At 41.8% G+C, this 17,942-nt stretch overlaps 1 protein-coding gene across 13 annotated transcripts in view; it reads right to left on the minus strand.

The window, feature by feature from the left end:
• Positions 1–17,942, minus strand: part of NFASC (neurofascin) — a 154,618-nt gene that overhangs the window by 29,522 nt on the left and 107,154 nt on the right. For 6 of the 13 annotated variants that reach the window (XM_056558084.1, XM_056558085.1, XM_056558083.1 and 3 more), the window contains 6 exons: positions 15,610–15,832; positions 9,364–9,479; positions 8,852–9,056; positions 8,529–8,651; positions 2,503–2,676; positions 1,560–1,574 (listed from right to left, as the gene is read on the minus strand). In XM_056558084.1, coding sequence (XP_056414059.1) covers positions 1,560–1,574; positions 2,503–2,676; positions 8,529–8,651; positions 8,852–9,056; positions 9,364–9,479; positions 15,610–15,832 — 856 coding nt within the window. The remainder of the gene's footprint in view (positions 1–1,559; positions 1,575–2,502; positions 2,677–8,528; positions 8,652–8,851; positions 9,057–9,363; positions 9,480–15,609; positions 15,833–17,942) is intronic. The other 7 variants (XM_056558093.1, XM_056558088.1, XM_056558087.1 and 4 more) reach the window with 3 other exon arrangements.

Genomic DNA, 17,942 nt, shown 5'->3' on the forward strand with positions numbered 1-17,942 from the left:
CTTTTGTAATTTATGAGGCATCCACTAAGGAAGATTAAAGGCTATCTTTTCCCCTAGACCAGTTTTAAGGACAGATCCACTTTGTAGGAGAACGAAAGAATATATCTTTATGTATATAATAAATGGTGATGATCATGAAAATGCGGTGCAGACATTTTGATCTAAAAAAATTGCAGCTTTTGCAGTGGATAAATGCCGTTCTATGCAAAATCTGCAATGCCTGCGGGTTTATTGTTTATTTGGACTTCCTAATTGAAGACAATTGAGTAAATTTGCAAGGCAGGTCAATTTCTAAACACAGGTTCCTGATGGATTTGTTTTTTTGTACAATGCAATACTATTGTACTATTAATATAGTGTGCAATGCTGCAGGATAGGGATCCTGTTTGGCATCCGCTCTTGACTTAAAGGGTATTCCAGGAAAAAAAAAAAAAATTTTATATATCAACTGGCTACAGAAAGTTAAACAGATTTGTAAATTACTTCTATTAAAAAATCTTAATCCTTTCAGTACTTATGAGCTTCTGAAGTTAAGGTTGTTCTTTTCTGTCTAAGTGCTCTCTGATGACATGTGTCTCGGGAAACGCCCAGTTTAGAAGCAAATCCCCATAGTAAACCTCTTCTAAACTGGGTTCCTGAGACATGTGTCATCAGAGAGCACTTAGACAGAAAAGAACAACCTTAACTTCAGAAGCTCATAAGTACTGAAAGGATTAAGATTTTTTTAATAGAAGTAATTTACAAATGTGTTTAACTTTCTGGAGCCAGTTGATATATATATATATATATATATATATATATATAAAAAAAAAGTTTTTTCGTGGAATAAACCCTTTAATACAACTTGCAATTCTGGCTCATGCATTACATGGGGTCATAGACCCCTCCATATATATACAGTATACATAGACCCCTCCATATATGCACAGTATATATATATTTTTTGTTTTGTTACATAAGAACGTACCTACATTGGATGCCGCTAAATGGCATCCATCATACATATGGGATGAAAACTGCTCAACACAGTGTAAAAGGAGCCTAACTTTAGCACATCAAAAAAAAAAGGATAATTTAAAAAATGGATACAAGCTAATGCAACTAATACAACAGATGTGTCAAAGAAGCAAAGAAAGATATTATCATTTTTTCTTGCGGGATCTGACAGGTACGCTTTAAGAGGTTTAGGCATAGTTGTAAGGTGATATTTGTTGGTTCCTATATGCACATACTATGGTCTTTTGTAAGAATATACCATATTAAATATGCTAGAACCATGTCTGTTTTCAGTGCACAAACACTACATTTTTACTTTGTCTCTTACTTTGACTCATACTTAGAGGAAAAAAAGAACAGAAAAAGAGCTGATGATGTTTACTTTTTCAATGACGATACTCCCAGTAGAGAATAAATGCTTTTAGTTGAGGAAGGAGGCCATTACCACAAGCAATCTACTATAGTCTGCAGACATGGTGGTTGCTTTGAAAGACAGAATACCATGCCACACTCATAGCATGCTTAAAGCCCATGCGTGTTACCTTGATATCTTATTACTTTACCTGAAGTTGGGGGAACTGTAGACCTCAAAGAAAGCCAAGAGTAGGGAAAAGCAAAGAAAAAAAGAAAGAATAAAAGGGCAGAATACATTAAAGGGGTACTCCAGCCCTAATACATCTTATCCACTATCCAAAGGAATATCCAAAGGACCCCTGCAATCTGTCATTCAGCACCCACCTTGGAGCCTCAAGAGCTGCGGAGAGCTCGCAAAGGTGGGTGCTGAATGACAGATTGCGGGGGTCCCCAGCGGCGGGACCCCCACGATCAGACATCTTATCCCCTATCCTTTGGAAATGGGATAAGATGTATTAGGGCCTCTTTAACACAAAGAAAGAGAGAAAATGAGAAGGCTGGTTCCTGTGCAAGTCACTTGAGATAAGTTTAACTTGAATGCCTATTTCAGGTACAGAATAATGCCCCTCTAGTGGATGGTACCTTAGCATAGTAGAGTAAAGTTAACACAACTGAAAAATCTTACATTAGCAGAAAACCTTTCATTTGTCTCCTACAAGATTTGATAATTGTTTTTTTTAATGCAAATATAGATATTTAGTAAAAGTTTTATCACTATAAGAAGTGATGGTATGACACTTGGATAACCTATCACTTCTTTATTGGTGGAGGGGCTGACAGCCAATAAGTCATAATTTTTAGATTCCACATGCTGATTCTTACTGTGCAATACCATTCACTTTAACAGCGCTATACTGCAGGCCCATGCACAGTGGGTTGCCAGGAGCACCAGTGTGCATGAAAACTGCAGAAGGGGCAACAGTGTCTTAAATGTTGAGATCATTTAGGTTGCTGGAGGTCAGACCCACAGGGATCAGAGTGTTAAGGCTTATCCTATGCCATCACATTCTAAGATAAAAATACCGCTTACAAATTGTTATTTCAATGTATGAGAGTGTGGAAGAAACTAGTATAGGATAATGTTTTTTTTACCTTCATCCTGTCTGAGTGGGGTATCAACTGTGACCACTTCCCCAGCTCCAACCTGAGTCCTTGCACTTAAGGTTAGGCGATAACGTGAGATCGGATCCGTCCTTGCTAAAGTGTACTTTGTTTGGTTTGGTGACAGTAACTCGACTATTGGTCTTGCAAATCTGGAACCATTGACTGTTTGGAGAAAATGAAGACAGTTATGCGCAGGTCTGAGTGGGAAACCTACAACAAAATTCACAACCATTTGACATTGGTTGCTTAGTCATCCTAGAAAGTGATACATTTGCAAGAAGTCTAGATTTTTATGCCTATGTATTCTTTTTAACTGATCAGGATGACAACGCAAAAACTATTTAAAATAGTAAAACTGGATCTTTGGTTTGGTGAAGGCTGCATCCCAAATCCCACAAAAATGCTGTAAGGTTGTTGTGCCCGCAGCACAACTTGAAAAGATGAGTGTCTATTTGTCTTTCTGAGTTTCCTAATGCATAATGGCACATGAAGTTCCCCTGCTTGTTTCTGTTTTTTTATATTGTTGGCAGAAAAAGATTGCAGTTACTACTTGCTACTTCCATGGACTCAAAGAGTTCTTCCTTTTATTGCTAATACCCAAAAGTTCTACCCTTAGTTGCTCCAACCTGCTACTATAAATGAATCAAGGACTACTCTGAGAAGAGGGAGGTGAGCAAGTATATATAAATACAGTAAAATCTCCCTTAGCGGACACCTTCCAATAGGGGACAGTTTTTAATTCCCCTACAGAGTTCCATAGGACTTAATATATTTGCACCCTCCGAATAGGGAACACTCCCAATAGCGGACGCGGACACACCCAATAGGGAACAAAACAAACCCAATAGGGGACAAACATTCACTATAGGGGACAAAATATTCCCAATAGGGGACAAAACACACCCAATAGGGGACCAAACACTCCCTATAGGGGACAAAACACTCCCAATAGGGGACAACCATACTTATGTGCTGGCCCTACCTTCTACACAGGGACTGTGGTGCACCACTCTGCAGCAGCCCCAGCACAGACGAAGGAGACCGCTGTTTAAACAGTGGTCTCCTGCTTTTGTACGACCATCAGCCATATCATTCACCCCCCCTCTACCGGATCCCTTCATTACCCCCTGTGCCACATCATTTCCCCTTGACCGCACTCCACCCCTTTGCTAGTTCTTTCCCCCATATTATCACCCCCTGTGCCATTTGTTTTCCCCCATTATCCCCCCTGTGCCATTTCATTTCCCCTTTATCCCCTATGCCACTTTATTCCCCCTGTGCCAAATCATTCTCCGTCACCTCTTATGCCACATCACTTTTTTCCTTCCCTCCTCCCCCTGCTGTTCTTCTTATCTGGCCAGTAGGTTCAGGTGCAGGGGCTCTCAGCGGGTTTGAAGTTCTCCTGATATCCTGTGTGCTGAGAGCAGCAGCTGCAAGCACTGACGAGTGAAGCTCCTGACGTCACTCGTGAGACCACGCAGCCACCGCTGCTGCTATCAGTAAGTGAAGCGCAGAGGACATCAGGAAAACGTCAAACCTACTGAGAGCCCCTGCACCTGAGAAGAATAACATGGGGAAGAGGGAAGGGGAAAAGTGATGTGGCACAAAGGGTGAGGGAGGATAATTTGGGGAGAAATGGCATAGGATTTGGTAAAGAGGAGGAGATAATGAATTTGCACACAGACAATAAAGGGGGAATGAAATGGCAGGAAGGGGTCAAGGGGAAATGATGTGGCAGAGGGGGTAAGGGGGAGGGATGACTTGCCACAAGGCACAGTGGGAATAGAGTGGCCCAGGGTATAAAGGTGATGAAATGGTACAGAGGGTGATAATGGGTAATTAAACGACACTGGGAGATTGTACTGTAATATTGCTTTTTATCATGTTTTATAGATACAGTACAGTATTTCGTCATTTAGAAAGATCTTAAAACCTTTTTTCCCAATAGCGGACATCTCTCAGTAGCGGACACTTTTTTATTCCCCGTGAATGTCTGCTATTGGGAGATTTTACTTGTATTCAGTGCAGATAGCAAGTATCTATCTGATTTATTTTTAGGCTTCCCGGAAAACAACTTGACACAGTGTTAAAGATATATATATATATATATATATATATATGAAAAAATAGAATGGGATGGCTCTCTTATACTCAAAAAACAGTGTATAGACCGGGCAACTAGTATAACACCAACCGCAGGTGTCTATAAAATAATAAATATAAATAACAAATGTAACTAGTGATCAAGATCTGAATATATGGCAAATGTTTTATTAAAATAATTAAAAGGATATATTTGTCAACATTTCACAATGCTTCCCCCCATCAGGGCCCTTGCTGGTAGGAGGGAATCAATATATACAAAAAGATAGGATAAGGTAAAATGGTAAAAATAGTCAACAGGTTTAAATGTTCATCCCAAAATTGCCTACATTTCCCTGATTGAGGTAGTAGTATAACAATAGCAAGTCTGTATAATAAGTCTATGAAAAACGTAGGTGGTACAGCGTACCGCTCACCCAATTGTCGTTCTCCTGGTTCTTGCAGCCGGGTATGCGATGTGCAGATTATCGGTGCAGACCTAGTTGTATCAGCGTGGATCTCCTGGTTCTTGCAGCCGGACAAGCGATGTTACAGTCACCAGTGCAGATCTAGCGTCAGAAGCGTGGGGCTGAGCACAGAGCGATAATAATGATGATATGCCAGCGATGTCGCTCCTCTCCTGTGATCGTGCGCACCTTCTTGAACTCACTAGTAGCGTGCAGACCTGAATGTATACAGAGATGTCTGTAGTGATATTGGATATGCATGTTGTTGGTTTGTGGTAGCAGTGAAAGAAGAAAAAATAAATAAAAAATTGGTGTCCTCGTGGCAGGGAAGTGCAGGAACATATACCATTTGATATCCCTGTTCCTGCACTTCCCTGCCACGAGGACTCCATGTTTTTTTTTTTTTTGCTTTCACTGCTTCCACAAACCAGCGCGATCTCCAACAACATAACTGGCATCTCCAATATCACTACAGGAATCTCTGTATACATTCAGGTCTGCACGCTACTAGTGAGTGCAAGAATTAGGAGGCGTGCACGATCACAGGAGAGGAGCGACATCGTTGGCATATCATCATCATTATCGCTCTGTGCGCAGCCCCACGCTGCTGACACTAGATCTGCAACAGCAACTGTAACATCGCTTGTCCGGCTGCAAGAACCAGGAGATCCACGCTAATACAACTAGGTCTGCACCGATAATCTGCACATCACATACCCGGCTGCAAGAACCAGGAGATCCACGCTGATACAACTAGGTCTGCACCGATAATCTGCACATCGCATACCCGGCTGCAAGAACCAGGAGATCCACGCTGATACAACTAGGTCTGCACCGATAATCCGCACATCACATACCCGGCTGCAAGAACCAGGAGATCCACGCTGATACAACTAGGTCTGCACCGATAATCTGCACATCACATACCCGGCTGCCAGAACCAGGAGATCCACGCTGATACAACTAGGTCTGCACCGATAATCTGCACATCACATACCCGGCTGCAAGAACCAGGAGATCCACGCTGATACAACTAGGTCTGCACCGATAATCTGCACATCACATACCCGGCTGCAAGAACCAGGAGATCCACGCTGATACAACTAGGTCTGCACCGATAATCCGCACATCACATACCCGGCTGCAAGAACCAGGAGATCCACGCTGATACAACTAGGTCTGCACCGATAATCCGCACATCACATACCCGGCTGCAAGAACCAGGAGATCCACGCTGATACAACTAGGTCTGCACCGATAATCCGCACATCACATACCCGGCTGCAAGAACCAGGAGATCCACGCTGATACAACTAGGTCTGCACCGATAATCCGCACATCACATACCCGGCTGCAAGAACCAGGAGATCCACGCTGATACAACTAGGTCTGCACCGATAATCCGCACATCACATACCCGGCTGCAAGAACCAGGAGATCCACGCTGATACAACTAGGTCTGCACCGATAATCCGCACATCACATACCTGGCTGCAAGAACCAGGAGATCCACGCTGATACAACTAGGTCTGCACCGATAATCCGCACATCACATACCCGGCTGCAAGAACCAGGAGATCCACGCTGATACAACTAGGTCTGCACCGATAATCCGCACATCACATACCCGGCTGCAAGAACCAGGAGGTCCACGCTGATACAACTAGGTCTGCACCGATAATCCGCACATCACATACCCGGCTGCAAGAACCAGGAGATCCACGCTGATACAACTAGGTCTGCACCGATAATCTGCACATCACATACCCGGCTGCAAGAACCAGGAGATCCACGCTGATACAACTAGGTCTGCACCGATAATCCGCACATCACATACCCGGCTGCAAGAACCAGGAGATCCACGCTGATACAACTAGGTCTGCACCGATAATCTGCACATCACATACCCGGCTGCAAGAACCAGGAGATCCACGCTGATACAACTAGGTCTGCACCGATAATCCGCACATCACATACCCGGCTGCAAGAACCAGGAGATCCACGCTGATACAACTAGGTCTGCACCGATAATCTGCACATCACATACCCGGCTGCAAGAACCAGGAGATCCACGCTGATACAACTAGGTCTGCACCGATAATCTGCACATCACATACCCGGCTGCAAGAACCAGGAGATCCACGCTGATACAACTAGGTCTGCACCGATAATCCGCACATCACATACCCGGCTGCAAGAACCAGGAGATCCACGCTGATACAACTAGGTCTGCACCGATAATCTGCACATCACATACCCGGCTGCAAGAACCAGGAGATCCACGCTGATACAACTAGGTCTGCACCGATAATCCGCACATCACATACCCGGCTGCAAGAACCAGGAGATCCACGCTGATACAACTAGGTCTGCACCGATAATCCGCACATCACATACCCGGCTGCAAGAACCAGGAGATCCACGCTGATACAACTAGGTCTGCACCGATAATCTGCACATCACATACCCGGCTGCAAGAACCAGGAGATCCACGCTGATACAACTAGGTCTGCACCGATAATCCGCACATCACATACCCGGCTGCAAGAACCAGGAGATCCACGCTGATACAACTAGGTCTGCACCGATAATCTGCACATCACATACCCGGCTGCAAGAACCAGGAGACCGACAATTGGGTGAGCGGTACGCTGTACCACCTACGTTTTTCATAGACTTATTATACAAACTTGCTATTGTTATGCTACTACCTCAATCAGGGAAACGTTGCAGCCAATTTTGGGCTCACTATTTTTATCATTCAGCATTTTATACTATTTTACCTTATCCTATCTATTTGTATATATTGATTGCCTCCTACCAGCAAGGGCCCTGCTGGGGGAAGCATTGTGTAATGTTGACAAAAATATCCTTTTAATTATCTTAATAAAACATTTGCCATATATTCAGATCTTGAGCAGTAGTTACATTTATTATTTATATATATATATGAGGAAATTATAGCCTTGAGGATAGTTTTAAGTGCTGCACAAAGATATCTGTGTGATTTTTGAATTAATAACCTCCGGTTGCAGCCCTTAAATTAAGATTTGAATTTTGCTGTACATATATGTAGGCTCCTTGTACTGTTTGGATTTTATTAAACCCCTGTGCGCTACAGTGGTAGTAACCTCTGAAGAGAGGTCTGGATTGTTTTTATTTTATGACATTTCTTCTGATCTCCCCTCAACTAACCTCAGATTGGACTGCCCCATTGCTTTTAAAACAATCAAGATCGTATATATCATGCAGAGGTAGCAAGTACACAGTGGACCTGGTATCTGAGACCCATTTGGTACAAAAGACATGTATTATGACATCTCTGGAAATAACTGTTTGGTTAGTCATTTACTATAACAAAAGTCCATCCTTCTTCCACAACCAATGTCCCAAGACTAGAATACTTAGTAATCTGTATCTCATAAAATAATATAGGAGAAATAATTATAAATGGTGCTCACTCACATGCTTGGTAGCGTAAGTTGTATCCCGTCAGATTCCCATTGGGGTGTTCTGGAGGACTCCATTCTAACATAATGACTTCACGGCTCGGTTCACTGAATCTAAAGTTTTTGGGTTGACTGGGCACTAGAAAAATGAGTAGGAATTAGATGAAAGCCAAACAAATGCAAACTATACTGCTAATATGTAAAACCACTGTACATTAGTTTAGGAAGCCACAATTCAGTTAGCAGTTCAGCATAGAGGTTGTCACATATACAGCTGTTTTAAGCATTATCTTTAAAGACCTGTTATTAGCTAATAATGCTCTTGTACTGAGCACCTACCTCCCTCTGGTGTGGTGAACTCTTTAATGTCGCTCTTCGGGCCATCCCCTCTCCCGTTCACTGCTACCATGTATAATTTGTAGTTACTGTAAGGTATCAGGAAGGACACAATCCCTCGTACTCGATCCCCGATAAAACTCTGCTGCAGCTTCTTTCGGGAGACCCAAATTCCTTTCAGGAAACTACTCTCCCTCCAGTAATATGCCTTGAAATACACAGCCCAGTCATTTAACAGAAAGCCTTAATATATTAGTAGGGGTGAATTTGAAGGGCCTGTCAGTCTGGGTTATCATTTAGACAGGTTTTATCCACTTAAACAGGAGTTCAATGATTAGTTTCCCTGGTTAAGTTTCATGGAAAGTTTTCACATGCTTGGGAGAGGGTGTCACAATGGTTAATAGATCCACAGAGATAAATCAAGGGAATGTTATGTTATTTCCATCCCCCCCTCCTTCCAGATTATATATAAATTAGACAAAAGCGGGCTGTTAATAAGGAGCCGTTCTGCTCACTCTGTATTCCACAAGACTTCCTTGGACTGACGCAGGGGCCACACGTGTCCACTGTAGGGAGATGGCAGTGCTGTTCGTGACCCTTAGTTTAATGTCAGTTGGTGCTGCTTTAGGATCTGAGGGTGAAGAAAACTTTATGCAGACCAACACAAATATAGCTATGCAGTACAATGTAATGTATTTCGACTGTATTTCTTCCCCTACAGGATAGTCCACTGGTTCTTTATGGCATTCCTATATAATGATACCTGAAATACCAGCGGCGATTAAGACACTTAAATATATTTAGGATAGATTATAGGATAAAGAGTAGGGCTCCCAGGTGCCACTTCTCATCCAAGGAGACATGTGTTGTCAATAGCACAATATGAACAGTTCAGAGCAAAAAGTTGTTCCAAAATGTCATAATTATAGACAGTCCACCATGCATAAATCTATTTTAGAATTTTTTGAATTGCATCTAACATCTTAAAGGAAACTTTCATAGCCTATGATATGTCATCAATATTAGTTTGGTGGGACTCCAACTCTGCTGATCAGCTGTTTGAAGGGGTTGTGGCAGTCGTGTGAAAGCTGCAGCCTCTTCAATGTGTAGAAGTGCTCATACCTGCATCACTGGCTAAGATCAAGTGTAGTATCTGTTCTTATGAGTTTCTTGCCGGTGTGGAGCTGGTGAGGATGGGTGCTGCATGGTAGGGGGCAGGTGTACCAGGGCGTTCCGGGGCTGGTTCTGAGAAATCAGCTCGATGGCTGCCCCAATGTGACCTGTTTCCTCCGGGTCTCGCCATGAGGCTGAGAGGGTCTAGAGCCGAGGTACTTTAGTGCCTCGGGGAGTGGAAGCACGGGCACCATGGACTCTTCACCTTGTGGCACTCACCAATTGATTCCCAGCCTTCTGGCTAGGATCCGAGAAATTTTTATAGATCCGGACGGATGTTCGGGCAGTATACCTGCACACATTCACTTATTTATTTATTTTTTGTCACTGTGTCACTTTTTACGTGTTGTGTGTTCACAGGATTGTTAGGATGCGGTAGCCCTTCTGGGTGTCCCTCCTAGCGTTCTAGGGGAGGTGTGTGTGGCCATCAGGTTCCTCACCTCCCTGCAAAAACCCCGGGTACTCCTGCATGGGCAGGGTACTGACCATTATCAGCTCTTCAGGCAGATACCTTGGCTAACGCCAAGGGGTATGCCGAGAGCATTTGTTGTCCCTAAGTAGCTTAGACGAAAAGGGATATCGAACCTGGAACCTCGCGGGTACCTTTTGGTCCGGAGGCGAAGGATAAGGTTTGTTGGGGGACCTCTCTCCAATCAGAGAAGGGCTTGCGATAGACCGCATCCTTTGTGCACGTTTTTTTTTTTTTTGTGTAACACGTTTGCACTTTTTCTTGCACTTTGGGTGATTCAAGAGCACGTTCCTCAGCTCTTAAAAAAAAAACAAAAAAACTGTACTATTTGTAGCAGCATTTCGAAGTATTACAGCATTGTCCCATTCAAGTAAACAGAAAAACCCTGGAATACCTTTCACCATCTGCTACTTATTATATAGCATTTGTAGGTACAAAGCACTTGTAAACAACTAAGGGCTGGTGAAGCAGCCATGTGGACTGCTTCCTGCGTCGGGATCTGGGTCCCGGTGGCTTTTTTTAAAAACTATTTACCAGAGTAAATCATAGCGTGAGTGCAGTCTGGGCAGCATAAAACAGGTGACAGGTTGCCTTTAACTACTGTTTTAAAATGCACTTAGTTATGAAACGTAGTTTTCATAAAATGTGAAAATCTGAAATGTAATTGCAAACTGCACTAGACAGGTTAAAATGCATCTCTTAGAAATTTGAAACAGCTAGATCTCCATTTCAAAGCTGAACAAAAATTCACCTTTTTGTAGGAATACACCAATACATCAGGATACTATGTTCTACAGCCAAAATTGTTTAGAAATAGTTCATGATATAAAGTATAATATAATAGAAAAGTGTACAGATGTAGCAAGTAAAATAGTGTACAGATGTAGCAAATTAAACTTAAAGGGGTACTCCACCCCTAGACATCGTATCCCCTATCCTAAGGATAGGGGATAAGATGTCAGATCGCCAGGGACCCACTTGCTGGGGACCCCGGGGATCTCTGCTGCGGCACCCCGCTATCATTACTGCACAGAGCAGACTCGCTCCGTGCGTAATGACCAGCAATATAGGGGCCGGAGCATCATTACAACACGGCCCTCACGCCTCCTCCCATAGACTTGCATTAAGGGGGCGGACCGTGTCGTCACGCGGGGCGGAGCCATGACATCATGATGCTCCGGCCCCTGTATCGCTGGAGCCGCAGCCAAGATCACCAGCAAGCGGGACCCCGGCGATCTGACATCTTATCCCCTATTATTTGGATAAGGGATAAGATGTCTAGAGGCGGAGTACCCCTTTAATCAAGTTCAACCAAGTTACATAATTTGAACACTATTTAGCAGCATATATAAGATTACTACATACACTGACATGTTTATTATTATAATTTTTGAATTACTTAGCATTATTTTTGAATTACCTAGTATTTCTTCACATAGCAAGGCTCTATTTTTATACGGTATGCATTATGCTAATTTGTCAAACAAACCACAATTAACAAGACACAAGTAACCAAATAAAACACTGTGACTTATCCATTGCTCTTCCACGCAGTTCCTCCATTTTCTCTCTTATTCTGTGTTGTGTCTTGATAAAATGTTTGTGAACTTTAATGTATTTATTTGATTATTTGTGTATTGTTTATGCGGTTTGTTTAGGACACTGATATCCATCAGGCAACCAGGACTGTTTGCATGCCTGTGGGAGTAATTGGTTGTTAGTATGCATTATGTTGTTATCGGATAAAATATTGGATTCTGCTTAACCCCTTAAGGGTACGTTCACACATACAGGATCCTGCACAGATTTCATGCGCAAGATTTGTAACTGCTGATTAGAAGCTGTTCTCAGTCATTTAGTTTACATTGAAATCTCCAGCAGAAAATCCTGTGCATCAAATCTGCATACGTGTGAATGTACATTGAAGGGGTATTCCGGCCTTAGACATCTTATCCCCTATCCAAATAATAGGGCATAAGATGTCTGATCGCAGGGGTCCCGTGGCTTGGACCGCCGCGATCTTGGTACAGCCCCTGGCATTCTGTGCCTGGCACTGTGACATCACTGCCACGTCCCCTCGTGACCCGCCCCTTCTATTCATGTCTATGGGAGGGGGCGTGATGGCCGTTTCCCCCTTTAATAGCTATAACTCTTATTTTTTCATCTAAACATCCATACAGGGCTTATTTTTTGTGGGACCAATTGTACTTTGTAATGTCTTCGTTAATTTTTTCATAACATATGCTCCAAAATAGAAAAAAATTGTTTGTGAGGTGAAATTGAAAAAAAAAAAAAGGAATTTAGCTAATTTTTTTTCTTTTCTTTTTTACGCCATTCACCGTGCAGTCAAACTAACTAATTGATACTTTAGGTCGGTGCGATTTGTATAGTTGGATCATGTTTTACAAATTCTAAACTTTTTAGAGAAAAAAAAATTTTAATTGCCATTTTCTGACCACTATAACTTTTTTTGTTTTTTTGTTTACTGGGCTCTATGAGGGCTAATTTTTTGCATCTGTAATTGATCTGTAATTTTTTTTGGTACCATTGTGGTATTTATTGGACTTTTTAATTGCTTACTACTTAATTTTTTCTGAGATGAGATGTCATAAAAAAGCTTTTCTGGGGTTTGGTTAGAGCTGGGCGGTATGACCAAATATGTGTATCACTGTATTTTTGTAACTTGTGGCGTTGCACGGTATATAACGGTATTTCCCCCCCCAAATCATGTGACCTGCGAGCGCTATTCTGCTTCTCAAACACCCCCCCCCCCCCAATTAATTATCGGCCCAGCGCTGCGCTGTCCCCATCGGGGTAAATACTCACATATCACCCGCAAGCGCTGCCCTCCTCGTCCTCCTGTTTGTTGGCATCACGCTCTTCCTGGGGATGGGAACGTCGGAAAGCAGTCAGCCTATCACCAGCCGCAGCGATGTTCCGCCTCGGCCGGTGATAGGCTGAGCCCACTGTCATGAAATAAGCCGGCTTCTTACATGACAGTGGGCTCAACCTATCATTGGTCGTGGCGGAACTGTGGCCGGTGATAGGATGACAGCTTTCCGATGTTCCCATCCCCAGGAAGCAGGTCCGGACCGACGGGGAATTGGAGTTAAAGTTTATTTTGTTTATCTTTTGCAGCCCGGGCATAGGGATACAGCGTGCAGTATAGAGTGTCAGCGCCGGCGGCCCGCAACAAACAGGAGGACGAGGAGGGCAGCGCTTGCAGGGTATATGGGAGTATTTACCCCGATGGGGACAGCGCAGCGCTGGGCTGATAATTGGGGGGCACATATGATTAGTTTCCCGAAGTGGGGACAGCGCTGCGCTAGGCTGATAATTCATTCCCGAGGGGGAGGGGCCCAACTGGTATTGTGGTATGGGAAAAATTCATATCGTGCAGCACAAAAATTTCGGTATTCGGTATGATCCGGTATACCGCCCAGCACTATGTTTGGTACTTTTTAACGTTTACATTGTTCATCATACGGATAAATAATGTTTTATTTTAATAGTTCAGACAACTATGCATGCGACGATAGCAAATATGTTTATTTTTTATTATGTTTTACATATTTTTTATATGGAATTTGAGAAAAGGGGGGGGGGTAAATTAAACTTTCAATATGGAAGAGGTTAATGGGTGTTTTTTTAAACTTTTATTCAACTTTCTTTTTTACACTTTATTGGTCCTCTTAGGGAAATTTTAGGAAGAATTATTAGATTCCTCATACAGATCAATGTAGTTCCATAAAACTACATTGATCTTTGTGCTCTGCACTCGATTAATAAAGCCTGGTTTAGCCAGGCTTTATCAATCTCAGAGCCACAGGAGGAGAGGTGATCCCTCTGGCTACCTCAGCAGTGGATCTCTCCTCCATGATCGTGCTGCAGAGGGGCGATTCACCCCACTGGACCATCAGGGACTGTTTAAAGGGGTTATCCAGGAAAAAACTTTTTTATATATATCAACTGGCTCCAGAAAGTTAAACAGATTTGTAAAATACTTCTATTAAAAAATCTTAATCCTTTCAGTACTTATGAGCTGCTGAAGTTGAGTTGTTCTTTTCTGTCTAAGTGCTCTCTGATGACACGTCTCAGGAGCTGTCCAGAGTAGAAGAAAATTCCCATAGCAAACGTATTCTGCTCTGTGCAGTTCCTGAGACAAGCAGAGATGTCAGCAGAGAGCACTGTTTCCAGACAGATAAGAACAACTCAACTTCAGTAGCTGATAATTATTGGAAGGATTAATATTTTTTAATAGAAGTAATTTACAGATCTGTTTAACTTTCTGGAGCCAGTTGATCTAAAAAAAAAAAAGTTTTTTTCCTGGAATAACCCTTTAAAGGTCCCTTTAGAAACCGCTGTCAGCTTTTCAGGGTTAATTAATGGCAGCCCTCAGCTAGAGGAATAAGCCGAGGGCCGCCCGGTATGGTGTGGGCTTGAGCCAGAAGCCTGCACCATACACTGTTAACGGCACAAGGACGTGTATACACGTCCTTGGTTGTTAAAAGGTTAAAGAAGTAATTCCCCTCCCCGTGATCTCCTGCGCAGTACCCCAGCAGTCTCCAGGATGGGAGCGTGTGGAACCCCGCACATGCCCCCCCCATGTATCTCTAAGGGTTCCTGCACTGGAGTACTCCTCTAAAGTGGTATTTCCATCTGAGACTTTTATGGCAAGTCTGGCATCGGACTGCGCCCCGCAATTCACATCAAAGACAGTTGTATCCTGTGAATATACCATATGTATTGGAGATGGAAACTCCTCTTTATAACTTCCATTCATTTAAAATTTAAGGCACACAATTGCTTAATGGATTATTGCTATTTCACTTAATTTTGATGTGTATATGCACTTTATAGTTACTATATTCATTTAACATTAAATTCAATTTGCTATCTATTTATATATATATATATATATATATATATATATGCATATATGTTCGCATGTAATGTACATTTTACGATGGTTTCTGTCATATGGTTATGCTACGGTTACCAATTCATTAATGATATTTTGCCCATTAACTGATTGTATACGTTAATGGACATGGAAATGTAGTAGAAAAAGTGCATAAAGCAATCAAATTATTATTATTATTATTTTTTTTTTACTCACAATCTTCTCCAGAGTATCCAATCACAGTGCTCGGTTCTGGTGACCTGCCAAACTCATTTTCTGCCTGCACTCTTATTTCATAAGGGGTGTACACTGGGGTGTTCCATACAACATGCTTGTTTGTCCACACCGTGACATTGCTCCATGCCTCTCCTGTGTGACGCTGGCGCCATTTCACAATGTAGCGTAGATTGGGTCCATATGCCTGTGTTGAGTTAAGTGGCTGCAGGTAGTAAAAAGAATAATAAAAAAAAAATTAGTACTAAAGTAATGATGATAAAGAGACTTATTTACTAAGGCTGGCATTTCACATGCCTGTCTTCAGTAAAAATCTGCAGGCATTCCGTTCTGAAGATTTATTAAGGAGCACACATCTCTTAATAAATGTATCTCTTCAGTAGCTGCCTGTGCGCTGCACATTAAAATGTACACCAGCTCTGACCTGGCAGAGATTATAGCTAAAACTAAACTAAAACTATAATGTAAACTGGCGTAAGTTGTAATAAATCTGGTATGCGCTTAGACCACCCTATCTTTTACACTTAGCCACATTATGTCAAAACACTAGTTTTTGTGGCTGATAAATTCCCTCCATAATCTTCTGAATGTTTATATACAATATGATCATATCCTAGTAATAGGCACAAAATACATTTCACATATTATATAAAACAAATGTAAAACAGCAGGTATTTCCCTAAGCTTTGGTGAAGAGCTTTTCCATTAGGGAATGCTAATATAAAATCTACTAAAGTATATCTAGTAAGATTGTGGGTTTCTTCTTTTTGTGTTGGCATGGAGCAACCAAACTTCTAGTGGGTCCCAAAAGAACTCTAAACAGGAACACTAAATGAACAGTCATCAGCTAAAGTGAAGCATATTATCATAGTTAGCATTTGCATGCACTTATACAAATGTATACAAGGCATCAATACATAACATGCAGAATAAATGGATAACACACTGAAGACTTCATGTTCCTTAAATTAATATATCCCCTTAAGGTTTTTCAGTTTTATCATTTTCCTTTTTTCCTCCTTACCTTTTAAAAATCATAACCCTTTAAATTTTTCACCTAAAAATCCATATGATGGCTTATTTTTTGCGCCACCAATTCTACCCAAAAATCTACGGCGAAACAAAAGAAAAATCACAAAATTGAAAAAGCAAAAAACACAATTTTGTAACTTTTGGGGGCTTCCGTTTCAATGTAGTGCATTTTTCAGTGAAAATGGCACCTTATCTTTATTCTGTAGGTCCATACTGTTAAAATGATACCCTACTTATATAGGTTTGATTTTGTCGTACTTCTGGAAAAATTCATAACTTCATGCACGAAAATTAATACATTTAAAAATGTCATCTTCTGACCCCTATAACTTTTTTTCCCCCGCATATGAAGATGTTTGAGGGCTTATTTTTTTGTGCCGTTATCTGAAGTTTTTATCGATACCATTTTTGTTTTGATCGGAATTTTTAATCGCTTTTTATAAAAATGTTTATGATTTTAAAAAAGACAAAAAATACGCCATTTTGGAATTTTTTTAAATGTACGCCATTGACTGTGCGGTTTAATTAACAATATATTTTTATAGTTCGGACATTTACGCATGAGGTGATACCACATATTTTTATATATTTTTTTTTTTTACATAGTTTTTTTTTTTTAAATGGGAAAAGGGGGGGGGGGAGATTCAGACTTTTGTTAGGGAAGGGATTAAATCACATTTATTAACACTTTATTTTCACTTTTTTTATTTGCTATGTTATAGCCCCCATAGGGGACTATAACATTGCACACACTGATTTCCTGATTTGCGAGGAGGCAGGTAGAGACCCTGCTTGTATCCATACAGCTGTTCGGGACATCGCAGTTTCACCACGGTGGACCTGATCAGCCCGACTGAGCTGCCGGGAAGGTTTCACTTTCACTTCAGATGTGGAGATCAACTTTGATCGTTGCGTCTAAAGGGTTAATACCGGGCATCACCACGATCGGTGATGTTCGGTATTAACCGATCACGGTGATGGTCATTTATAGCCGCCGGGACTGACCCGATATATACAGTTAGGTCCATAAATATTGGGACATCGACACAATTCTAACATTTTTGGCTCTATACACCACCACAATGGATTTGAAATGAAACAAACAAGATGCGCTTTAACTGTAGACTGTCAGCTTTAATTTGAGGGTGTTTACATCCAAATCAGGTGAACGGTGCAGGAATTACAACAGTGTGCATATGTGCCTCCCACTTGTTAAGGGACCAAAAGTAATGGGACAATTGGCTTCTCAGCTGCTGCATGGCCAGGTGTGTGTTATTACCTCA

The sequence above is a fragment of the Hyla sarda genome, chromosome 2, assembly GCF_029499605.1.
Source record: "Hyla sarda isolate aHylSar1 chromosome 2, aHylSar1.hap1, whole genome shotgun sequence".
NCBI classification, from domain to species: domain Eukaryota; kingdom Metazoa; phylum Chordata; class Amphibia; order Anura; family Hylidae; genus Hyla; species Hyla sarda.